At 42.1% G+C, this 26,364-nt stretch overlaps 1 protein-coding gene across 3 annotated transcripts in view; it reads left to right on the top strand.

The window, feature by feature from the left end:
• HDAC9 (histone deacetylase 9) overlaps positions 1 to 26,364 on the top strand; it is a 546,793-nt gene that overhangs the window by 76,430 nt on the left and 443,999 nt on the right. For all 3 annotated transcript variants that reach the window (XM_068152479.1, XM_068152478.1, XM_068152477.1), the window contains one exon: positions 21,474 to 21,586. In XM_068152479.1, the coding sequence (XP_068008580.1) occupies positions 21,474 to 21,586 (113 nt within the window). Of the gene's footprint in view, positions 1 to 21,473; positions 21,587 to 26,364 lie in introns of those variants that run through there.

The following is a 26,364-nucleotide window of genomic DNA, read 5'->3' as shown; positions in this document are numbered from 1 at the left end:
GAGGTACTCAATACTTAGATACACACGAGTCTATGAGGCCAGATGGCATACACTGAAGGAGCTGGTGGAAGTGCTCACCAAGCTTCTTTCCATCATTTTTCAGCGGTTGTGGCTAACTGTGGAGGTCCCAATTGACTGAAGGGCTGGAAGGAGGATCTGGGGAACTATAGACTGGTCAGCCTGACCTTGGTTCTAGGGAAGATCTTGAAATAGATCATCTTGAGTGCCATTATGCAGCATGTGCAGAGCCACCAGGTGATCAGGCCCAGTCAGTATGGGTTCATGAAGGGCAAGTCCTGCTTGATGAACCTGATCTCCTTCTGTGACAAGGTGACCCAGTTAGTGGATGAGGGAAAAACTGTGGATGTTGTTTACCTGACTTTAGTATTAAGATTTTGACACTGTCACCCACAATATCCTCCTGGCAAAACCGGCTGCCCATGGCTTAGATGGGTGGATGCCTCACTGGGTTAAGTACTGGCTTGATGGCCAGGCACAAAGAGTGGTGGTGAACAGAGTTAAATCCAGGTGGTGGCTGGTCACAACTGGTGTTTCCTGGGGCTCAGTTTTGGGCCCAGTTCTCTTTCATATATTTATCAATGGTCTGGATGAGGGGTTTGAGTGTACCCTCAGTCAATTTGTAGAAGACACTAAGCTGTGAGGAAGTGTTGATCTGCTTAAGGGTAGGAAGGCTCTACAGAGGGACCTGGACAGGAGAGATCAATGGGTAACTTCTCACATGATTCTGGTCCTTGGAAAGCTTATGAGCAGGAGAATAGGTCTAAAGAATGCCCGGTGTGTTTTAAGATACAGGGGAATGAGCAGTTCTCTAGAGGCAGGAGTTACAACCTTTGTCTTTGCAGACTGTGAAGCATATCCTAGATAGGGGACCTAGAGGAAAAAAAAAAATTAAAGCAGCTTGGTAATGCTTGGTCTTTGTTTGATGTGTTTCTACACTGAGCTTAATAAGTGGATCGAGCCACTGTTGATTCGTGTCTCTTTTCTTCAAACTGGAGTGGACACTTGAAACTAGCAGTCCTCTGCTCTATTTACGGCAACACTGCTTCACTTGATGATCTGTCCCAGTCTCATCCAGGAGAGAGCTGACATAGCAATGCTACAAGTGGAACAGCTGTGTTTGGTCTGAAATCGAGCCTGGAGGTTCTGCTGCGTAAGTTTTCCTGTTTTGCATTTCTGAAGTAGTTAGGTGTCTGCTGAGCTGCAGGCAGCTCCAGCAGAGAGCAAGAATGCTGGGAGAGCTGGAGACTCCAGTGCTCAGCTCGAGGTCACAGTGGTGCTTCAGTGTGGAGCTTTGTTGCCTGCCTTGCGTGATGGAGTTACAAGTCCTCTTGCTCTACAGCTAGGGCATGGTGATGTGTCAATGCTCACATCGTTTAGATACATATAGTAAAACAGATCTGAATTCCCCCAGTTTGCGTAGAGTATGTAGACTGTCATACCTGGATTTCTCTTCTGAAGCAGATTGAGTTACCTGGACATGTAGCTAGCCCAGACATTTGGCTTCTCTGAGGCAATTTTCATATAAGAATAGGTTTTGGGGTGATGAGTGAGAAGGGACAGTTCTGACTTCTTCAGGTGTCAGCTTCCATGATTTTACCATTTGGGCAGGTTGCCTGAAAAATATCTGAAAGAACATGTGTCCTTTAGGCAGATCCTACAGATCTTTATTCTTGAAATTCCTTTCTGTCCAGCTGGCAAAATTAGTAGCTGCAGATGCAACGTAATTTGTTCTCAGTATCTTACGGGAAGTCAGTGAGGTCCAGGAAACCTGTCAGAAGGATTGGAGGATTTGTTTCTAGGCTGTGCCACAGGTATGGGTCTGAGAGAAGGCAGGAAAGGGAGAGGTTGTCTGGAGATTATTCCAGCACTTCACTGAAGTTGAGCACACCTCCAAGATTGGTGGCAGCCTCTGTATGCTTTATATAGAGTTTCCTGGAAGGAGCAGATGCTGCATGAAAGTCATAACAGTGCTCATGGTTTCTGAATACTGACCTTTTTTAGACTTTCAGCTTCCAATGTTTTTTTCTCCAGGAGTACCTGACATTATTCATGGTCCTGACGTATGACCATGAAATTTTACTGGTAGCACAGTTGTATATCCACATATGGCCTTCCAAATGTGGTCACATATGGCTCCCAGATCTCTCCATTGCTATGTAATCTGTACCACCCTGACTTGTGCCAAGGGATTTCCTTTAGAAATGAAATGGTTGTTTCTCTAATTTTCACACACAAGCGTTGGTAGAGGCTTGCTAAGGGGAGGGTGAGATCTGATGGCTTGGCAGTGTGTGGCAACAAACTTTTTTTAGCTTGTTCCTTGAATATTTTTCCTTGAAAGTTGCCTTTTAAATGATACCAATATATTTCTTCCCAAATTGAGCATTTGGGGAAGTAGGTGAACACAGAGCATTCAGCAAGAGCTGCAGGAAGTCTCACATCCATAAAGGCATTAGTGAAGAACTTGCTAATAGCACTGCTGCTTTGTAGCTCCATGGGGAAGTGTGCTGCTGTCACTTGAAGAGGTCACTTCTTTTCTCTCTTCAGAGGGATCATAACAATTCATCCATCCATCCTCCTGTGGCATTTATGGATGCATTCTGCTGGATCTGGTTTAGATTACATACACCATCAAATGTAGATATGAAGAAGGTTATAACAATGTCTTTGTTCAGAGCAAATGCATTGTAAATGCGTTCACGGTTGCCTAAATGCAGCTAATGAGTCCCAAGAGGCAGATAAAGACCATGGCATTGTGAATAGAATAAGCAGTAATGACCCTGACCCTTCACAAAAATTAGTCAGATTTAAATTAAAGCTATGCAAACTCCTTTGGAGGGCTAAAGCAAATCCAAACAACAAGCAGTGTGTATAACCTGGAACAAGATGTGGATGACAGAGGAAAATGGAATAAAAAATGGGGGGTTAAATTGAACTTAACTCTGCTGCAAATGCAATTAGCCAATATGTATGAGAAATGGATTTAGTGTCTCAGAACAGGAGAACCAGAGTAGGTTCTTCCATTCTAAGCTGCTGCATACTGCTGTCCTACTAGAATCACAAAAAGCTGTATGCTTACCCAGTGTTCAGCTGAGTGATGTGGCAATCTTAGCCAGAGTGGGTTTGATCCCTGGAAGAAGTGGTGTTGAAAAAACTTTGGAACTGTTGATAGCAATCACTGAGTACCAGCTACACCTCAGAGCATTAGTCATAACTCTGATTTCTGGAATACCTGTTGTGGTAAATGACAGGATCTCAGAGATCTCTCTAAGCTATTCTTTAGTCATATTTGTGCAGATGCTCCACTGAATATTCCTAATGGTCTTTTCAGAAGATAACTGCAGGGGGTTATCAGGTAAACGAGAAGAGACCAGGAGGTATGGGATAAATGAAGAGTATCAAAGAGATAGTGATTTTACAGTGGGTGAACTGGAGAAGAGACAGTACTATAGAAGGTTAAAGAAAACTCCCTAAAAATGGGCCTAAATATGGCCAATATTCTGCTGCCTTCCTCTCAAGAGAGCTTCTATGTGGAGAGCTTGGAATGGCATTAGAACTATTTTTGGTTTCAAAACAAATGGATTGCACTTGAATACCTGAAAAGTGACATAAAGGCAGTGTGTTGCTGAAGGCTAAAGGCTGATCTTTTCTTTGCCCCCCCTTCTTTCTTTTGTCCCCTCCTTCCCTTCTGCTTCAGCCAACCTAATTCTTTGTCTGAAGTTAATGTCCTCATTTGTGGGAAGAGAGGGGATTTCCACACCTCTACAATGGCTCTTGAACCTTTTTTTTTTTGTTGTTGTCATTCAGCAATAAAGTTTATAACCGAGAGAAAGTCTTTTAAGGTCCGCATAGTGCAAGAGGCTTCTGGCTTGTGAAACTGATGAACTGTGAAACACTGAAACAGTAAACATGGGAGATGTCTGTACACTTCTTGTTGTTTTGCACATCTTGTGTAAGCATCAGGTGTGGTGGGAGATGCAGTTATTTTCCATCACGTACAAAAAGATGTGGAATGAAGAATTTGATGAGTATCTACAAAGTTTTAGGTCTACCTGAAATAAAATTGTATCACTTTTATCTTTTTCTTCTGAGTACAGAAGGTGGCTGCATGTATTCATGACCTGTAGCTTGATAGAAGGTAAGATGCAAATGCCTTCTGAACAGTGTGGGGTTTAGAGTGAGGTAGCAATCCAGAGATATCAAAACCAACTGATGTATTTCAAGAGAATGTAATACAGTAGTGTCATAAAGAGAATATTTCTTACTCTAATATCCACTATATAAATAAGCTCTAGAGTTCTGTATTGTATTTATTGTGGCACTGAGTAATGCCATTTGGAGAGAGCAGAGCTGTAGCTTTAAATGCCTCTCTTTCTTAACAGAGGTTTTGCTGTGGCAGGGAAACAGTAACAGTACATATTTTTCATCAAAGCAGCTGCTGTAGTCTGTAATGCATTTTCTTTGGCAGATGCCTGCAGTTAATTGTGATTTCTGTGCTTAAACATAAGTAGTGAAAGCTTCTCCTTTCTGAGGAAGAGGTGTCTTTCTTGCTGACACTATGAGGAGAAATTCCTGACTTGAAAAAGGTGGTTTCTGAACCTCTTTCCTAGTTCTCTTGCTGTATGAAATGTAGTATGGAAACCTCCCCACATTTCTGGTGAGTTATCAGTATTCATTATTTTTCCCTACGGTAGCTGGTCATAAGACAAGTAAAAGAGCAAAGACAGAACATTTTCCTGGGTCTTGGCACACTGAATTTTTTGTCTGCATATGAAGATTTTTTATTTCTGTTAAAGTGTGGATAAAAAAAGCATGAAACTTTGAAAGAGATGGTAGATACCACTTTATAGTCCAGAACTTGAACTATGCAAATGGATATTGAAGAGCTGTGGAACCGAAGTAGTTGAATATTGTAACATTGCTGTATATTTCAGCAGGATTGAATTTTTATTATTGCATTAATTTATGTATTTCCCACTTCCCCTGAAAATGCTTTCCCTCTGAGAAATGGAGATATTTTCTGTCTTGCTCCATTTAAACATCAAAAGGATACATGGAACCGTTGATTTGCCTACTGCATGAGTTGCCTTGCACCTCTGTTTTACTTTATTTTCCTTCCTGTGTTCCACTCTCCTCCCCCCCCAGCTGATGTTGTCATACTTCCATTTATTTCTAAATGGAAATTCTGCATTTCTGAACATCATTAGAACTTGTACTTCTTTGTCCCTATCATAACAATTAACTATCTTAGCTGAAGGCATATCTTGGGATAAAACTCCATTTCTTAGATCATCTTCTGACAGCCTAGCAAAATCTCTTAAACTTTTCCATGTCCTCTTCTGTCTCCTCTTCTGTTTCTTATCTTCAGGATTATTTTTTTCTTGACTGGTTGCAACTGGGTCTTTTCACTAGGAAGCCAGGTGGTGGTCCTAGTGCTCAAATAGCTGAATGCTCAATAACTGTTTCTGTGGCAAGGAGAAATTATTTTGTTTTCAATTAGCTACCTATGCCACCTATTTTGTCATAGTATCATAGTATCAGTCAGGGTTGGAAGGCACCACAAGGATCATCTAGTTCCAACCCCCCTGCCATGGGCAGGGACACCCCACACTAGGTCAGGCTGGCCAGAGCCTTGTCCAGCCTGATCTTAAACACCTCCAGGGACGGAGCCCCAACCACCTCCCTGGACAACCCATTCCAGGGCTTCACCACTCTCACAGTGAAGAACTTCCTCCTCACATGCAGCCTGAATCTCCCCACCTCCAGCTTCATTCCATTCCCCCTAGTCCTATCACTACCTGAGATCCTGAGCAGTCCCTCCCCAGCCTTCCTGTAGGCCCCCTTCAGATACTGGAAGGCCACAATTAGGTCACCTTGGAGCCTTCTCTTCTCCAGACTGAACAGCCCCAACTCCTTCAGTCTGTCCTCATAGGAGAGGTGCTCCAGCCCTCTGCTCATCCTCGTGGCCCTTCTCTGGATATGTTCCAGCACCTCCATATCCCTCTTGTAATAGGGGCTCCAGAACTGGAGGCAGTACTCCAGGTGGGGTCTCACCAGAGCTGAGTAGAGGGGGCGATTGAATTTTATAATTGACATATGAATCAGGAAAGTCTGTAGTCGCAAATCCTGGCGATTGCTTCTTAGTCTTACTCTGTCTTTACCTAGGCTCAAAGTCCCTGAAAAGAACACCTATGCTACATTAGTCTGGTGGCTGTTTTTTGAGCCTGAAATGACCGGAGATTTGGCTGACTTGGAATTGGAGTGGGTTTTGAAAGGGGATGATGTCACTGCACTCATTTCTTGGGAGACTTTGTCTGGTTTTACGCAGGCTATTTTAGCCACGGGTTTACGGTTAGAGATTTTCAAATTCATGAGGAAAGTAGCTTCTCCCAGCTGTGGGACAGTGTAGTTGTTCTATAATAACTAGCTTTAAGCTCAACTTTTATATTGCCAATAAAGCATAGTTGAAGTTGAACAAAGAACTTCATCACTGTGAATGTCTGTGCTTTTATTGAAGGTGTGTAGGCCTTTACAAAATATTTTTAGGTGTTTAGCAATTAATTGGGTTAGGCATTTTCCACTAAGTAGGGCGCAATTTTTCTGCTGTTCTGCTTGCTTTCAAATTTTGTGTTAGGTTTTACTTTTCTGTAACTCTGTTTAGACAAATCTAACCATGAAGTTGTCCATGTGTCCCTAACTCAAGAAGAATTTGATTACCATGCTATTAAAGTTTAAAAATAATATAAATATAGTAATATCTTTATACTAAGTTGAAAAAAAAAACAACCCTGGATGTGCTGGAAAATATTTCCATGAGATGTTTATTTACCAGTCTGTGGTATGGCATACATGATGTCCTTGAACATAATGACACAGCTTTTGTTGGAACTTATTTCTAGCTGAATTTGCAGTTGGGTTGCTGGTATAGCCAAACAAAAGGAGTCAGGTATCTGCAGCGAGGAGTTATCAGCAGGAAACCTGCAGCTGGATGAGCTGTCGTGGACTGAGGGACAGGTTGTTGGGACTCTGCCAATAAAAATAGCATAAAATCTCTTCCTGCTTGTGCATCTGGATTTACTTGCTGCAAGAGTTTGGCAGTAAATCCAAACACAACACTATAATTTTAATTATTTTCTCTTATGCTTCTTGCCTGTTGGGGGAAAAGAAAATCTAGGACTGCTTTCATTAACTTGTCTTTTTTTCTATAGAGATACTTTTACCAAAGTGTCTTATGCTTGAAATGCAGGCAGCAGTTCATTTGGGTACATATGTAATCTTTACAGAGGAAAAAAAGAAAAAGAGGTGAAAATTATATTAGTTTGAAATGTTAGTTTTCCTAAAAGTGGGCTGCTAAATTCTGTATTGCATATTTTATAAGCTCCTAAATCCCCTTTCCTTTCTGATGTACTCACAAACTCTGCATCTGTGCTTTTATTTTAATTCCAGTTGGTTCAGAATGTACCAGTGTATGTGTTAGGAATTACAGTTTCTAACTCTGGTTTCTTTTTTTCCCTTGCCACAAAGTTCCATAGAAAAGTTGCTTTTCACATTGCTTCCCCTAGACGTGTTGGAAACCCAATTCTGTTCCACCTCCCCCGTTCATTGTGTCACTTCCTGCCTCTGCCTTTCCTAATCTGTCTCTGCACTTCTCTTTGAGTCCCAAAGGCTTAAGAAATGTCTGAATTTGTTTTCCATTAATTGTGTTTACATTAGTTTGACAGGTGGTGGTTTGATTTGGAATTGCTTCTGCAACCTGAAAATCTTTTATTTTTTAATGATGACATATTTCCCTTTTCTTTTCAGATTCCACTGACCTCTTAAAGTTATGCAGCAGTAATTAAAATCATTGCATTATCTGAGGCTGAGGGAGCTGGGGTTGCTTAGCCTGGAGAGGAGGAGACTCAAGGGTGACCTTATTGCTCTCTACAACTACCTGAAGGGAGGTTGTAGACAGGCGGATGTTGGTCTCTTCTCCCAGGCAGCCAGTACCAGAACAAGAGGACACTGTCTCAGGCTGTGCCAGGGTAGTTTTAGGCTGGATGTTAGGAAGAAGTTCTATACAGAGAAAGTGATTGGCCATTGGAATGGGCTGCCTGGGGAGGTGGTGGAGTCACCATCATTGGAGGTGTTCAGGAGGAGACTTGCTGGGGTGCTTGGTGCCATGGTTTAGTTGTTTAGGTGGGTTGGATTGGTTGATAGGTTGGACTCGATGATCTTGAAGGTCTCTCCCAACCTGGTTTTTATTCTATTTTATTCTATTCTATGTTTGTTATTAACATATGATAGATGTGTGTAAATCTCAGACTATGGCTTTCATCTCCTACCAGCTAAAAGAAGGAATCCTCATTTTTTTTTGGTGTAAGAAGATAGTTTTTTGCTATTCTTCTACCTATTTTAGAGGTGACAGCAAGAAGGATACAGTCTCGATGAAGCATGAAATGAATTATGTGTTGCTGTCTGACTGGCTGACATCTGCATACCTGTTCACTTTTACAGAATAACAAAAAAACCCCAACAAAACAAAACCCAAACCCCACCAAAAATCCCCAAACCCAGAATCTTCTTTCACATCTGAGCACTCTAAGTTGATATCCTTAACAAACAAAGGGGAATCATGTGAATTTAACATCGGTGTTCGTAGATGCAGGCCCATCCATGGATATTGCTGATTGTGAAAGAAAAATAGCAAGAATTTAATGCATTTGAACAACTTTTTTTTTTGTGTGTACAAAAAATGTTATGTACTGCTTTTTCTGAAGTGTTTGCCAAACCACTGTGTTTTAATTCAAACTGTTTTCATCCAGTCAGAGTTGTTTGTTTAAGTGAGGGCAAGGGTTGAGTTTTCTTTTGCCCTGGTTTTGTTTGTTATGCCTTTATTTTCACCTGAATCAAGTGGGATTTTCTTGCTTGCACACAGGCATTTTTTTGGGGTGTGTCTGTGTGTTCTCTTTTTTGTTTGTTTGGTTGTTTTTTTTTCCCCCCTTCAAGTCTTCCTGAAACTTGATAGTTTTGGCTGTGATTTTTCTCAATATCTGGAGTACATTAAATAAGCAATTTAAACCTCAATTCTAGTGTTGAAAGAAGGAGCCCACACTTAAATGTCTGTACACATGAAATCTTTGAAATCAGAGTACTTGCCACAGTTGTAATCCTAACAAGAAGGAAAACTGAGTCACTTGGTAAGAAACATGTTGTTTTTTGTATGGAGATGCAAAATTGGATGGACACAGAATTCATTTTGCTAAATGAGGAGATTTATCTGTAACTTCTTGCTAGATAGAGTTTTAAAAACTTTTTTTTTTTTTTCATGGAATTGATAGCTGAGCTGATATTTATTTCTGAGATTTATGAATAGATGAGCTTGCAGACACTGAGTGTTGTTATATTTTGGGGTGGTGGTGTTTGTTTTTTTTAACCTCTTCTACATCAGACTTAATTTCCATGACCTTATGAATGTTAATATGTACTTGCAGCAGGGGTCAGAATGTTCTAAGCTCTGTTTTATGAGTTCAGTTCACAAAATCACAGAATGTATCTGGTTGGAAGAGACCTCAAAGATCATCCAGTCCAACCTTTGATCCAGCACCGAAAGGGTCAATACTAAGCCGTGTCCCTATGTGCCAGGTCCACAGACTGCTTGAACACCTCCAGGGATGGTATCACAGTATCACAGTATAACTTAGGTCGGAAAGGACCTCGAGGATCATTGAGTCCAACCTATCAACACAGACCCCATGACTAGACCATGGCACCAAGTGCCACGTCCAATCTCCTCTTGAACGCCTCCAGGGATGGTGACTCCACCACCTCCCTGGGCAACCCGTTCCAATGACGAATGACTCTCTTGGTGAAGAACTTCCTCCTCACCTTGAGTCTAAACCTCCCCTGGCGCAGCTTGAGACTGTGTCCCCTTGTTCTGGTGCTGGTGACTCTACCACTGCCCTGGGCAGACCATTCCAATGTTTGAGACCTCTTTCAATGAAGTATTTCTTAATATCGAGCCTAAACCTCCCCAGGAGCAACTTGAAACCATTTTCACTAATATTGTTGCTTGACACCAAGGAGAAGAAGCTGGCCTTCAGTAGTTGCAGAGAGCAATGAGGTCTCCCCTCAGCCTCCTCTTCTCCAGACTGAACAGACCCAGCTCCCTCAGACACTTCATGTAGGTCATGTGCTCCAGGCCCTTCATCAGCCAGGCACATTAATCATAGAATCATAGAATCACTTGGGTTGGAAAGGACCTCTAAAAGTCATCTGGCCCACCCCCTCTGCAGTGAGCAAGGACATCCTCAACTAGATCAGGTCTCCCAGAACCCTGTCAAGCCTCACCTTGAGTATCTCCAGTGATGTGGCCTCAACCACCTCTCTGTGCAACCTGTTCCAGTGCTCTGTATTGTGGCTGGCAAGGTCCTGTATGAAGGAATTGTTATAATACTAAGTTAGAAATTATCAAAGGTAGCATATTTTTTTTTTTTCCTGCAGCGACATTGCTGACATCACAGAAAACTATTCACATATGGAATCATTTTGAGACTTTTACCTGCAATCTGGTTGAACTGCCTGATGCAGAAAGTCTGTTTTCTTGGTTTGTGTTTCACTGCTGAAAATGCCAAAGTATTAATCAAACTTTCATGTATCATTTCGTCCCTGCTGAGCCATGCTCTTAACAAATGTCAGTTTTAATCCCAACCTTGCCTTGTGCAGATGAATAAAGTTCTGCTGTAAAGAAATCCACTGTCAAAGGGCATTCAGTGTAAATGTTCCTCAGAACGTCAGCTTTTCTGAGAGGTTTTAGTTTTTTGTAATACAAGCTCTGCAAAATTTCTTACTTGTCAAAGAATGCAAACAACTGCTTAAACAATGAAGACTCTATAGGAAAAGTTCTTTAGATGTTGAAAAGCCAAAATTGAGTGGATGAGCCTGCAGTGTGCCCAGGCAGCCAAGATGGCCAAAGGCATCCTGGCCTGCATCAGCAGGAGCAGGGAGGTCATTCTGCCCCTGTACTCTGCACTGGTTAGGCCACACCTTGAGTACTGTGTCCAGTTCTGGGCCCCTCAGTTTAAGAAGAACATCGAGACACTTGAACGTGTCCAGAGAAGGGCAACAAGGCTGGGGAGAGGCCTTGAACACAAGCCCTGTGAGGAGAGGCTGAGGGAGCTGGGGTTGCTTAGCCTGGAGAAGAGGAGGCTCAGGGGTGACCTCATTGCCCTCTACAACTACCTGAAAAGTGGTTGTAGCCAGGAAGGGGTTGGTCTCTTCTCCCAGGCAACCAGCACCAGAAGAAGGGGACACGGTCTCAAGCTGTGCCAGGGGAAGTTTAGGCTTGAGGTGAGGAGAAAGTTCTTCACGGAGAGAGTCATTAGTCATTGGAATGGGCTGCCCAGGGAGGTGGTGGAGTCACCATCCCTGGAGGTGTTCAAGAGGGCATTGGATGTGGCACTTGGTGCCATGGTCTAGTCATGAGGTCTGTGGTAACAGGTTGGACTTGATGATCTTTGAGGTCTCTTCCAACCTTGGTGATACTGTGATAGAACCCAAGTCAACTGTCTGAGATTCCCTTTGGAGGCTTTCTCTTCTAGGTAAGTAGTCTCTTCCTGTGAAGTCTGTCTAAGAAAGACAGAATCCCATAGGGAAGCTAATAATTCTTGTTTTATGAGATGCATTCTGTTATTCTAAGTATGATGTTGCAGAAATGCAAAAATGCATTTCTGTACTAAGCTTTGATGTTCAGGTATGTTCTAGTTACAAAGTCCTGCTGTAAATATTCAGGTGCTGTGCATGTCAGATTAAAACTGAGTAGGCTAGTTGTTATGCTGCCCTTTACTTGAAAAGGAAGAGTAAATAAAGAACACAGGAAAGTTGTTTCACTGTCTATAGTTCTTTATCAGTAGCTGTATGCTAGATATCACACTGTGCAACAGAATTCAATAGCAGCTGAAATATGATTCAGCTTAAGAGACAGAAGAGAGAAATGTATTTTGGCAGCTGGGTTTGAGTATCTCCGAGAATGGGAACTGCACAGCCACTCTGGGCAACCTGTTCTAAGAAAAAGGTTTTTCTTTCTTTCTTTCCTTGTATTTAATTGATTTTCTTCAGGTCTCTGATTATATATATATATACATATATATAATTCCTAGCCACCAGCTTAGAAGTGGAATCTACCCTACCCTTGTGAGTTGCTCTTGGGGCATAGAGAAGCATTCACTTCTGATGTGTCCATTCCTCTTTTCACCACTTTCTGTGAAGAGTCTGAGCAGTCCTATTATGTTTCTCTGGCTCCTGCAAAGTCTGTTGTCAGGACTCTGAGAACGCAGGAGAGAACTCTTCTTCTCTGGAAGTGCCTGCATATATTGGTTAGTGGTACAGCCTCAGTAGTTACATTTCATAATGCTTCAAGTGGCAGAAGTGATACAAGGAAGGAGGCAGGACCACGTCAGCTGCAGCAGAACATGTTTAAAAACCTGATGAGGCAGCAAAAAAGTTGTCTTTAGCTAGATCATATTTCCAACTGACTTCACTGGGAAATGGAACAAGAGCTTGTATTCATTTGTTGTAATTGGCATAGCATGGAGTCCAGCCAGCTGCTTAGCAGCACGTTATTTAATCCTGATGATTGAGGCCTAAAACTCATTTTTGATGGAAGACATCATCTTGCCTTGCTTTTTAGAAATCCTATTTATGTCATCTCTGTAGTAGTTGGTGAGTGTAAAAGACCGAATGGCTTTCTGGCTTGCTTAAGAGAGCTTCAGACAGGGTGATTTGTTCTACTGGAGAGAAGTCTGAGCCTTCCCACTTACAGCAGAATAATATGCTCATGGCATGTGTGAGGTATAAAACTGCTTAGTATTGCAACTGAAAAGTACAGTGATGTAACTTACACTTCAGAAGAGATAGCTGGGGATGCCTTACAGGCTCCAAAAAACATGCTTTTCTGTTAGGCACCCTGTCAAAAGTTGCTTTGGTGGGGAAGTATAAAGAGTGTGAGTGTCCAGTACTTGGTGCTAGAGTTGTTCTTCAATAAAGAGCCTTCAAAGCCAGGTACTGCAAAATTATTACAGACTTCAAAAACTTTTAAAGTAGATACTTTAAAGTAGGTTATGAATAAGATACCTGAATAATCTACTGTGAAATACTTGATCCTGTGGTGAGCACTGGATACTTGAAAGCTCTGGTGTGGAAACACTCAATTCTCACTGCAAACAGTTATATACCCCAATACCTACTGGGCCAGACTTACATCATGTTGCTAGTAGATCTACATCATACTTGCCTATGAAGGTCACTGCATAATAGCACTATGCTGCATAATGTCCTGATTTTAGTCTAGATCATTCCTATTTTGCATTTGTAAATCAAATACAATAGAAATGAAATAAAAGCGCATATAACCTTTTGCCTTTCAAGCTGATGTCTGTAAGTCCTTTCTGGTTAGAATTCACACCAACATTTCTTAAAACATGATCTTATTTTTCTCCTTCTCCATATGCCAGCCCCTTCCTAATCAAATTGTGAAGGTTCCTTTAAGGCTAGAAAGATTGGATTTGGTACACTGGGTTTGGTTTATGTAGATGCAATTCACACTCACAAAAGTTCAGTGTAATTTGCTTTTCAGTCTTTCTGTTGTCATACGTGTATTTATCATAGCATCATAGTATTAGTCAGGGTTGGAAGGGACCACAAGGATCATCTAGTTCCAACCCCCCTGCCATGGGCAGGGACACCCTACACTAGATCAGGCTGCCCAGAGCCTCATCCAGCCTGCTCTTAAACATCCCCAGGGATGGGGCCTTGACCACCTCCCTGGACAACCCATTCCAGGGTTTCACCACTCTCATGGTGAAGAACTTCCTCCTCACATCTAGCCTGAATCTCCCCGCCTCCAGCTTCATTCCATTCCCCCTACTCCTATCACTACCTGAGATCCTGAGAAGTCCCTTCCCAGCCTTCCTGTAGGCCCCCTTCAGATACTGGAAGGCCACAATTAGGTCACCTCGGAGCCTTCTCTTCTGCAGACTGAACAGCCCCAACTCCTTCAGTCTGTCCTCATAGGAGAGGTGCTCCAGCCCTCTGATCATCCTCGTGGCCCTGCTCTGGACATGTTCCAGCACATCCACATCCCTCTTGTAATAGGGGCTCCAGCACTGGACACAGTACTCCAGGTCACCTCCCTTGACCTGCTGGCCACACTTCTCTTGATGCAGCCCAGGATATGGTTGGCTTTCTGGGCTGCAAGTGCACACTGGTGGCTCATTAATTTTTTTCAAGATCTGTATGCTGATTTATCTTTTCTCTTTATTTTTTCCCATCTGATTTTCATGATTTCTGGCATGAAGACCTATTCAGGCATTTTTTTTTTTGTAAAACATTTCTCATTTGAAAGATGCATTCTTTTTTAACCATCATGCTTTTAATGTTCTGTAGAAAACAACTGGGTGTTTTGTTGATTTGTTTTAGTTGGTTCATTTAAAACTTTTAGATTTCTTTTAATTGCAGTTTCTGCTAATCTGCTCATTGGACTATAGAATTGGTATCAGTTCTGACAGCTGGTTTAGATGCTTACTGTTTTAACATACAGGCAGTTGTCAGGAGGAACAATTACTGTTCCTTTCTTGTGACACTGGAGGTGAATGGCCTCCAGCATTTTGATCTCAGTTCCACACAACAGTTTGTCAATAAGTAACTGAAAGCTGTTTCAAAATAAAATGCACAGCAGAGAACTGACTGGATGTGCTGTTAGGGGTGCCAACCTGCCATGCTCAGAATTTAATGAAGCGTATCATTCCATATTTTTAATCTGCAAAATCGTTGCATGAGGATTTTCTAAACCTCTTTACAAACAGAGATATTTTGGACTTGAGTGGAAAAATCCTCCAGAAAGAGAACGATCCAGAAGATAGCTCCAGGATGTAGTGTTGAAAAACGTAAGCCTATGGTTTCATTTCAGAAGTTCTCATGAAAAATTCATCATGGGGAAGGGGGAAATAGAAATATCTATTACATCTGAATTATTTTAATATGTATTCATCGCATCCTATTTCAGAAACTCAATTCCCCAAAGAATTTTGAAGTACAGGCACAAGATAGAAGAAGAAAGTAGTCAGTGAATATAGTCTTGGGACAGCAAAAGGAGAGATGACAGTTTAAAGGAATGGTATTAACTCAGAATGCTTACTTGTGTTTGAAAATGCTGTTCCTATTTATAGTCATGAGGCACATAAGCTCTATGGTAGCCAGTGGGCATGAAGACCTACATTCTATCTTGCACTATTCTTCTCTAGCAGTTTCAAAGACACATCAGTCCTTACAGCACATGAACTATTAAATTCTCTTTGAAGAAAAAGAAGATTCATTGTTCCTGGGTGAACAAATGCAAGTCATTGATGTGTATGAAGGTAGAAGTTAATATGCTGTGCATTGTGCTATAGCCTAATATGCCAATTTGATAATGAGTAAAGGATGAATTATCATCCGGTTAGAATGGAATCTCTTGGACACTGCAGATAGGTGGTACTAAATCACAGAATCATAGAATGGTTTGGGTTGGAAGGGACCTTAAAGATCATAGTATCATAGTATAGTATCAGTCAGGGTTGGAAGGGACCACAAGGATCATCTAGTTCCAACCCCCCTGCCATGGGCAGGGACACCCCACACTAGATCAGGCTGGACAGAGCCTCATCCAGCCTGGGCTTAAACACCTCCAGGGACGGCGCCCCGACCACCTCCCTGGACAACCCATTCCAGGGCTTCACCACTCTCCCTACCTTCAGCTTCATTCCATTCCCCCGAGTCCTATCACTACCTGAGATCCTGAGAAGTAGTTCTGATACCCCTGCCATGGACAGGAACGTCTCCAACTGGACAAGGTTGCTCAAGATTTCATCCAACCTCACTTCAAACACTTCCAGGATTGGAGCCTCCACAGCTTCTCTGGGCAACCTGTTGCGGTATCTCACCACCAGTTTCTTCCTGATGTCTAATCTAAATCTAGCTTCAATGAATTTGAAACCATTGCTCCTTGTCCTAGCACTACATGTCTTTTTACAAAGTCCCTCTCCAGCTCTCTTATAGGCCCGCTTTAAATATTGGAAGGCTGCTCTAAGGTCTCCCTGGAGCCTTCCCTTCTCCATGCAGAACAGCCCCAACTCTCAACCTGTCTTCATAGGATGGATGCTTCAGCTCTCTGATCAGCTTTGTGGCCTTCTTCTGGACCCACTCTAAGACTTCCATGTCTTCCTTGTGTTGGGAATTTCTGAGCTGGATGCTCTGGGTGGACACAGATGAGAGTGAACTAGAGGATGAGAATCATCTCCCTTGACTTGGTGGCCATTCTTCTTTTGCTGCAGTCCAGGATTCTGTTTTCTTTCTGGGCTGCAAGAGCACATTGCCAGCTTATGTTGATTTTTTTGTCAACCAGCACCCCCAAGTCCTTCTCCTCAGGCCTGCTCTTTATGCATTCTCTGTCCAGCCTGTATTTGTGCTTGGGATTGCCCTGACCCAGTTGCAGGACTCTGCACTTTATTGAATTTCATGAAGTTGACATTGCCCACCTCTCAAGCCTGTCCAGGTCCCTGTGGATGGCATCCCTGCCTTCCAGCATCATTGGCAAACTTGCTGAGAGTGCACTCAATCCCACTGCCCATGTCACCAACAAAGATGTTAAACCAGCACTGGTCCCCATACTGACCCCTGAGGAATGCCACTTGTCACTTCTCTCCACTTGGGCATTGAACCATTGACCATCACTCTCTAAGTCCAGTCATCAAAACAATTCCTTATCCACTGAGCAGTCCACCCATCAAATCCATGTCTTTCTAAATCAGAGACCAGGATGGCCTGGGGGATGATGTCAAACTCTTTGCACAAGTCCAACTGTTGCTCTTCCCTTGTCCATTGGTGCTGTTACCCTGTCATAGAAGGTCCCAGGTATGAGTTGCCCATAGTGAAACCATGTTGGCTGCCATCAATCACCTTCTCCTTTCTGCTATAACAGAGTCTCCAGGAGAATCTGCTCCATGATCTTGCTGAGCAAAGAGGTGAGATTGACTGGCCTGTAGTTCTCTGGGTCTTACTGAGCATGGGGGTTATTTTTCCCCATTTCCAGTCAGCAGGAACTCCACCAAGACTTTTCTAATATGACAGAAAGCAGCGTGGCAACTTCATTTGCCATATCCCACAGGACCCACAAATGGATTCTGGATCCACTTGCTCTACTTGAGCATCTTCAAGATTCGACTGATCAAGAGCTGTGTGTTGGTTTTTGTGGGTGGAAGTGGAATACAGATACATCTCTCAAGGGCTGTAGTAGAAACTCAAATGAACTGGGGCCAGCACCATGCTTTTCTCCTTTGGTTCAGGGCTAACACTAAAAAAATGTGTGCCACTTTAGTTCATAGCATCTGATTTACATTATGATATTACTTCAGTGAAAGGAAAGAAATGAAGCATGTCAGCTTATCAGGAGAAGTGTATTTGAATGAGTGTCTGTGTTGTGAATATAATTCTGTGTATGGTGATGTGGGATTTTTCATGGTTCTAAATGTGAGCTTTGACAATCTGAGCCTTGTGTCGTTTTCTGCAAAGAGTTGTTAAAACTGAACCTGAACAACAACATTCAGTTTAGTGAAAGCTTTGCATGTACAAGAAATATATGGAAATAGAGTATCAGGCTGGATGCCAACCGCCACTTTGTAAAATGTAAGACTACCAGTGCAGTTGAATTTACAAAATTCCTTAGCAGAAATCTTTTTATGGGGATCCCAGCAGAATGGTTTCACATATAGGAGTTATTCTCAGTAGGTTTAACAGCAATGAATATTCAGTGTGGATGCTGTCTATGGTGATCTTGAAAGGGAAAAATCCTTAGCTTCCACATCATATAATCACACAGCAACTCAGGTTGGAAGAGACCTCTAGAGACACCTAGTGAATGCCCCTTTGAAGGCTAGGTCAGCTACAGCAGGTTGCCCTGGTGGGCATCTCCAAGGATGGAGACTCAGCAAACTGTTCCTGAGATGTTTAGCCTCAAGAACTGAAAAGCACCTTCTAATGTTTAAATGGATTTTCAGTGTGGGCACATTACCTCTTTTCTGTCACAAGGCATCACTGAGATGAGTCTGGCTGTCTTCTTCACTGCTCTTTACCTAGCTGCTCTGTGATGCAACACCTCCTTTCCTCTGACCTTGGTGTTCTTTCTGTTTCTCACTTCTCTTCTTTCTGTCTAGTGTTTTCTGCCCTTAAATATGTTTTCACAGAAGCTCCACAAACTTTGGTGATGAGCTAATAAGCTTTGGCTTGCAGTGGGGCTGTGGCAGGGCTGGCTGGACCAGTTATGACTGGCACATGGCAATCCTTAACCTCCCACAGAGGATGCCTCTGCATCCCATTCACTCTTCTCATATCTTGCGACATATGTTGAATTGACTCATTTTCTCTAGCCCATTGAAGTCCTTCTGAATGGCACCACAACCATCTGCTCTGTTAACCACTCCTACTTTTGAATCATGCATAGAACTGGTGAGGGTAAGCTCTGTACCATCAGCTGGGTCCTTAAGGAAAAGCAGCACTAACATCAGCATTGGCTGCTGGGTGCTCCATTAAAGTGACTGGCCTCCAGCTGGACTTTGGGCTGCAGACCACACTCCTTTGAGCAGCTCAGCCAAGTTTCAGCCACTTGACTTATCTATCTATATTTCACAGTTTGTCTGTGAGGATGTTACAGGAGACAGTTCTGAAAGCCTTGCTAAGGAGACAGTTCTGAAAGCCTTGCTAAAGGCTGTGTTTCTAGCCATTTCATTGTAGAAGGTCATCAGGTTGGCCAAGCATGATTCTTCTTCATATCTATGTTATTTCCCATCACCTACCTGTCATACTTGGAAATTGTCTCTAGGATTATTTGCTCCATCACCTTCTGAGAAATTGAGGTGAAGCAGGCTGGCTGGCCTCCTTTGTGTTCTTCCTGAAGACAGGGGTAGTATTTGCTTCCTTACAGTCTCTGTGAACCTCACTTGATGATTGTGACCTTTCAAAGGTAATCTAAGAGTAGCCTTGCAGTGATACTGTTCATCTCCCTCAGCACTCCAGGGAACATCAGTCCCATCAAGTCATATGGACTTGTGTATGTGTAGCTTAAGTCTTCCCTGATCCTCCTCCCAGGGTAAGTGCTGCTTTTCTTTAGAAAAGCATGGAAGAACTATGAAGCAGCTTCTGCCTACAGTTGTAGCAAAGCTGGTATCCATAACCCACTAGTTAAGGATTGGTGAGACCGTTGTTTTGATGGAGCGTGGAGTATCAGTACTTGCACTGGCAGGAGCATGCCATATTCATATTCACTCACCTCTCTATATCCCAGTTATTTACCATTTTCTTGGGGAAAACAGTGAAGATTTGTTTGTGAGGTGAAAGCTCAGTCATGTGAGCATACAATCTGTGCTGACTGCATGTTCTCTGGTCATACCAGCTACACGTATCAACTTAGCTGGGATATTTCACAAAGAGATATTAGGCAAAATTATAGTTTTAGCTATGGTGATCCAAAGTGTTTTCCTTAGAATATTGTTGAATCCTAATGGCCAGAGTTTTCTGTTACGTTTAGTTTAAATCTACTGAAAAATCTCTCTAGGAAAGTCCATAGTTAAACATTAATATCCAATTCTTTACTTTGAGTGAGATACCACATAGTCACAGCTGAGGCTGGGTAATAAGTGAATGGATTTTACTGGAAAGTGTTCTTCCTGATCAGTCTAGCTGCTAAGATAACATTGAGCTCTCTGACATTAAGTAAAATCTTAAAACTCATCTAGCCTAGGTTGTGCATTGGTTGTACTTAACTGATGAATCTTGGAGTTATACAGGGAAATGTCTCACCTGCCTCAGTCAAGGCAAAGATTCATAGATTCAGAGAGAATAGTTTAGGTTGGAAGGGACCTTGGAGGTCATCTAGTTCCAACACCCCTACCATGGGCAGGAACACCTTTCACTAGCCCCGATTGCTCAAGGCCTCATCCAACCTGGCCTTGAACACCTCCAGGGAGGGGGCATCCATGACCTCCCTGGGCAACCTGTTCCAGTGTCTCATCACCCTCATTGTAAAGAATTTCTTCCTAATATCTAGTCTAAATCTTCCCTCCTCTAGCTTAAAGCTCAAGATGAAGATGTGTCCAAGCAGAGGTTTGTGTATTAGGTCAGCAGCAGGAGCTGTTCAGCTTAATGGCAGTTCCATGTGATAATTTGTTGAAATTTGATGCATCAGGTAAACAAGGGAAAGTAATTAGGATTTTCACACAGTGTCACAAATGTTGGGTTTACAGATGCTGTCTACTGGAGTGCTGTCCAAATATCATGCCTGTTTGAGCAGGCTGCTTTTAGTGATCATGAAAGCAGAAGTTACTTAACTAAATTTGTGATTTCCCTTCCTTGAATGATAATGATGCTAAACTTAAATGATTATACTTGGTTAAAATGCAATTTACTATCTGAAATTTGGCTGAACTCAGCTTGAAACTAAATGTGCAGTTGGTGGTTTAAAAAAAGTGACAAAAGCTGCTAAAATATTCAGCACTAAGAATATCTTTAACTACTTAGATGCTTCAGGAGCAGCGGCTGAATAGGGTAGTGATGGTCGTCGTACTGCACTACAACCTTCTCCTCTCTCCCATTATGCTGTTTATATCATGCTTGAATGAAAATATATTTCAGTTCCCTGAAAGTCTCTTCTCTGCAGCTTTAAACTTTCAGCAGATGAGAGAATTAGAGGAATCTTTTTGCCTCTGCTTCTGCACTGAACTGAGAATGCTGCAGGACTGTGAAAGGATTCAGCCAAACTGCAGAACCTTCCTTGCCCTGCTCTTGAGCAGCCCAGTCTATTAGCAGCTACTGTTAGCTAGTCATAGGAGATCCATTCAGCTAGTCTAATTAATTCAACAGGTTCTATTCACGAAATGTGTAAATGTTGGAGATTAAGGCGGTAGTAGCTGTCTCCAAAATGCCTTTGCATACATATCTGTTTCTGCACATTCATGTTTCAATGCTGACTGCAAATGTCTGCAGTGAAACTATGAATTGGCCATTGCTTAGCCATAAGTATATCATCCAGCTGTTTCTCACTCAAATCTTCAGTCTGTAGTTCATATAATTATTTGATCTTAGTGGAAAGAGAAAGGACCAGACCATCCTTTACTTTCTGGTACTGTTATGTAACTAGAGATGGGCTGTAATGCAGATTTGTATCTGAAGCTGGACTGCCCTCAAGCTGGAGAATTGTTTAATCTTAGTCTTGTTTCCATTGGTCATCTGTTTCTGGATTTACAGCAAAAAAGTACATGGTAAAAAAGAATCTTTAGTGGAGGGATTTCAGACGTTCTTCTGTTCAAATGTGTTTGACGTAATTATTATCTCTTAAACCCCAGTATGTTAACATATAGTCAAAGGTGTCCTTTCTTCTTTGTTTTATTCAGATTCACCCCACTTCTGGAAGCACCTCAAAATCTAAACAACATCTGCCGCAGTTTGGCATTACACTGTCAGCAAGCTACCATTCCATCAAGAGCAATGAGCTCCACAACACCAGGTCAGTTTGTTTACACTTATGCCTCCCTGCTGCAGAGTGGTGTTACATATAATTCTTTGTGTTGATGGAATTGATGTGGCAAATGACTGATAGCCAGCTACACTTCACAGGATATGACTGTCTTATCAAACAGGACAATGGCTATCGAGGCAGAAAAGGCCATTTGGGGGGATCCCCTATTTCAGCTGAGTTATAGAGCTAGTATAATCCTACAGAGGTTTAAAAGATGGTTTTATAGAGTTTATTAGGAAATGGAATAATGATGATTGGACTTCCATAGGCATCTGAAAACGTATGGATTATTTATAATTGCATTTAGTTGTTGATTTATTTTCTGCCTTTGCACAATTGCTTTGTGTAAATGAAAACCTAGAGCCACATATGCCCACCTTGGTCTTGCTCTGAAGAGCTTCCTCCTTTAATCCTGTGTAATTAACAATGGTCTCACAACTGGCTGTATCCAGTGCCTGTAAAATGAATTACTGCAGGTTCACCTGGTAGAAAATAAACTCTTAGCAGCTATACCCACTATTCAAACTTCCAAGAAAACAGAATGCTGCATATGGAACATGCTTTGACTTCAGCTCTTTTGAGGAGTGAGAGTCCCCAATTTGAATCTGTGCAGCATCCCATATGGTTCACACTTTGTTCACCCACACTTGAAGTGTCTATTTCTAGTACTGTTGGTAAAATAACCCTTTGCAGGTGGCTTATTTTATGACTGCTTTGCTTTTGTGCAAACAGCCTATAAAAGCATCAGGGAAAACACTGTAATACTTAGTGAGCTGAATTTCTCTGCTAGATGCCCTATCTCATAGCAATGCAATTTAGTGAGGAATTTTGGAGAATTGTGGACTGTAGTCTTGAAATGCTTTTATGTTAAATGGACTTAAGCATAGCTGGGTTTCATACTTGGGCTCTTTTTTTTTGTACAGTGCAGTTTGATGCATGCAGTGAATTATCCATACAAAGCATGATGGGCATTCAGCAGAAAAGCATGTCTGCTTTATCTGTGTCACAGTGGTGACTAATATGAAATTAGCCTCTACTTTCCTAAACCTTCAGTTCCAATTCTGAAATACTCCACTTGACTGGGTATCTTTCCAGTGTTTCTTACCTGCAGAAATAGCCAAAATTGAAACTGACTCTCCCCAGAAGAAAGTAACTTTTCCAGTATTGCTATGAAGAAAGAGATTGTAAATATGCATTCATGTTTTCTCTTTCCAAATCCAATAAACAAGAAATATTTAAAATCATCAGATTATCTGTAAAGGTATTTAGACACTTTGGAAACATTGTTTGCAGTAGGAGTTAGGTGCCTAAATGTCATTAAATCTAGTCTGTAGTGCCCCATGTCATGACAGTTTGTCTGTGAAAACTGCAAGTTGGTTCACCAATGGTGTCAAAACACCTCTGTGGCATGTACAAAGTTGCAGTATTCAAGGGCAACATCACCCATGGAATCCTCCTTTTTCTTTCCCTGGCTGAAAGGGAAATGAGCAGGATTTATTTGAACTTAAGTCTGACATCCTCCTTGAAGTAAATGCTGTGGAGTAAAGGATGTCTCCTTGTGTTTTCTCTTCTGGCCTTGAACTGACAGAGTTTGAGGTGTGTTTTGTGTACTGTTCTGTCACCTTTTGGTAGGCACTCAAACTTCTGCTTTCAGTGTGGTTACAGTAATAGACTGGTAAGTAATAGAGTGGTAGGAATGGCCTCCCATTTCTGTGATCATTTTATGCCTGATGATTAGAATTTCTCAGAAGATTAAGCAATTTTTGTATTCAATTACTTCCATAGTAAGTGAGTTCCCCTTTTTCAGTCTTCTCCAAGCTCAGTATAAAAGGGAAAATTTTCTGGAGAAGGGGAAGGCTCTTGATTTGGATTCTGCTGATTTTGTTCTTTCTTCTCCCGCTTCTGAGAACTGCCTCCCTGTCTGTTGTGACTGCTGGACCTTGACAGGGCTGAGTCTAAAACTGGATTGACATTTGTATCAGTTTTATTATTTCATTTAATGCTTTTCTTTCAACCTGTGGGTCTTCTCTTCCCAATCTCCCTTCTTTGTTGGGGAGGGGTCATCGTGGAGTAGAGCAACTGCTCTAGTTTAGTCTCAGATACAAAGTAGACATAGAATTGCTTTCCATTCATACCTAAATTGTCAGAAAGTCCATTGAAAGCCCTGGTGTGGAAAAAGCAAAAAGTATGCATGTTTTGTTCAAATGCTGTCTGAGAAGCCTCTTTGGATGGGATTTGTTTGCAGCACCAACGTGCAGAAGTGCTTCCTTACATTGTATGATGCAATGAACAGGTCTCCAGTGTAGCAACATCTACTTACAACAACACTGTAACCTATTAAATCCATCTCAACACTCTGAACCTTAAGAGACCAGGCTCTTGCTTATCTGTAGAGCTATATAAATTATGAATCCCAACAGGGGAAGGTGCTGCTGTTTGGTAGTTTGCTTTCCTTGTTATGAATTGTAAGATCGTTAAGGAAATGTTTACATCCTGTTGCCATTACATGTTCTGAGCTGATCTGTCTGCATAAAAAGAATTGGTCACAAAAGGAAAGTATTTGTTCTTGTAGGAAATAGTTAACTTACAGTTTTGAGAGACACTTTTTTCATTAATACTAAATACCCAGTGGTGATTCCAAAATGCATCTGTGAGTCTCTAACTGTCTAACACTTTGGAATAGGTCTTCTATTAACATGATGCTGTGGTTGGAGATTCATAGATTTATAGATCATCGAGTTCCAACTCCTCTGCCTTGAGTGGGGATACCTTCCACTAGTCCAGATTGCTCAAGGCCTCATCCAACCTGGCCTTGAATAGCTCCAGGAAGTTGGCATCCACTACCACCCCGGCCAACCCGTTGCCGTGTCTCACCTCATTCACTGTACCTATTGGGTGCCTACCAGATCATTTTGCAAGAATTCCAACCCTTACATTTTGTTAGTCTTTTTGTAAAATGATGTAAGAGAACTTTGAGTCCTAAAACCAAAGTAGTAAATGAAATACCAGAAGGCTAAAACCTCTGCTTCAAATAGAAATAGTTGTGTTCTGGCAGGTGTTTAAGTTCCATCGAAACTGAGTTTATGGATGGTTTTTGGACTTGTGGCTGCTGTTTGAATGAATCAAATGCATTTGTTGTCTTGCTCCTGAGCACTCTGAACTGTCTCTCAGGAACACCCAGGCTGAAAAACAGACTTTTTTCCAAACATTTCACCAGCTTGTCAGGATTTTGCACTTGCCTCTGGGGTGAAATTCCAAACCACCAGGGAGGACCATTGCTGTAAGGTGACGCTTAGCACTACTGCAAGCACATACAGGATCCTAGCACACCAGACCCTGAAAGGAAATACAACATGTCACAAACCACCACAAACAAAAATCAAAACAAACAAACAAACAAACAAACAACCCCAAACAAAACAAAATAAACGTACACAAAACTCTCTCAACAAACTTCAGGCCTTAACTGAATCCTCTTGTTATCTTGCTTCTCATTTACTTGTTTATTGTAAGCATTTTGTCTCCTGCCACAACTGACTGTCTTAGACAGCTGCTGTTGAGCCCCAGTTGGGCACCAGAAGTCTGTAGTAGTTTAGCATAAGGGCTAATCTTCCTGTTCCCTAAACAAAAAAGTGAGGGGAAAAAAAGTAACACAGAAAACTCAGGGTTGAGGTAAAGAAATAGGAATTTAATATAACATAAGATCATAATCACAATGCATAATTACCTTAGATTACTAGCTAAGTAATCTACTCATACAATGCATGGTTACCTTAGTTTAGCCTACTTGGAGAAGCAGCACAGTGAAATACAGGAAAAAGCAGCATAAAACAGAAAAGCAGAAAGAGCAGCTGCCAGACTCACAGGATCATAGGCTCACTCCCACCCATTCTGCCACCACACCTGCAGAAAGCAGGCAACACCCAAGAAGCTGGAACTCAGAAGCAGCAACTGGAACAGGAACCTTCCCATGTTGCCATCTGAACTTCAAGCCCCATCATACTTTGCTCCAGTTAGCACTTTCATTTTTGAAGCTGCCACGACTGCAGCATGGTATGAAGAACAGCAGCAGGTTCAATTCAATCCGTGACAAATATACAATGGGAATAAATCATATTTTTCAGGGGCATTGGCCTGTGGTGGTGTTCAGTGTGCATAAAGGTTCTAACAGTGTGGAAGGGGCAATACATGCTGCTCTGTTAGCTTGAACTAACTTGAACTTAACTTGAACGTGTCCAGAGAAGGGCAACAAGGCTGGGGAGAGGCCTTGAGCACAAGCCCTATGAGGAGAGGCTGAGGGAGCTGGGATTGTTTAGCCTGGAGAAGAGGAGGCTCAGGGGTGACCTCATTGCCCTCTACAACTACCTGAAAGGTGGTTGTAGCTAGGAAGGGGTTGGTCTCTTCTCCCAGGCAACCAGCACCAGAACAAGGGGACACAGTCTCAAACTGCACCAGGGGAAGTTTAGGCTGGAGGTGAGGAGAAAGTTCTTCACCGAGTCATTCATCATTGGAATGTGCTGCCCAGGGAGGTGGTGGAGTCACCGTCCCTGGAGGTGTTCAGGAGGGGATTGGACGTGGCACTTGGTGCCATGGTCTATCATGAGGTCTGTGGTAACAGGTTGGACTCGATGATCTTTGAAGTCTCTTCCAACCTTTGTGATACTGTGATACTGTGTGATACTGTTGGGGAGCTTGGGTTTTTGGTTTTGCATCTCAGAGCAAGAACAAAAAATGGTACTTTACCAATACTTGACTATTAAGCATCA

Source organism: Melanerpes formicivorus, unplaced genomic scaffold (genome assembly GCF_026170545.1).
Source record: "Melanerpes formicivorus ecotype bairdi unplaced genomic scaffold, bMelFor1.0.p_v2 SCAF_23, whole genome shotgun sequence".
NCBI classification, from domain to species: Eukaryota; Metazoa; Chordata; class Aves; order Piciformes; family Picidae; genus Melanerpes; species Melanerpes formicivorus.
This window is presented reverse-complemented; position numbering and strand designations above follow the sequence as displayed.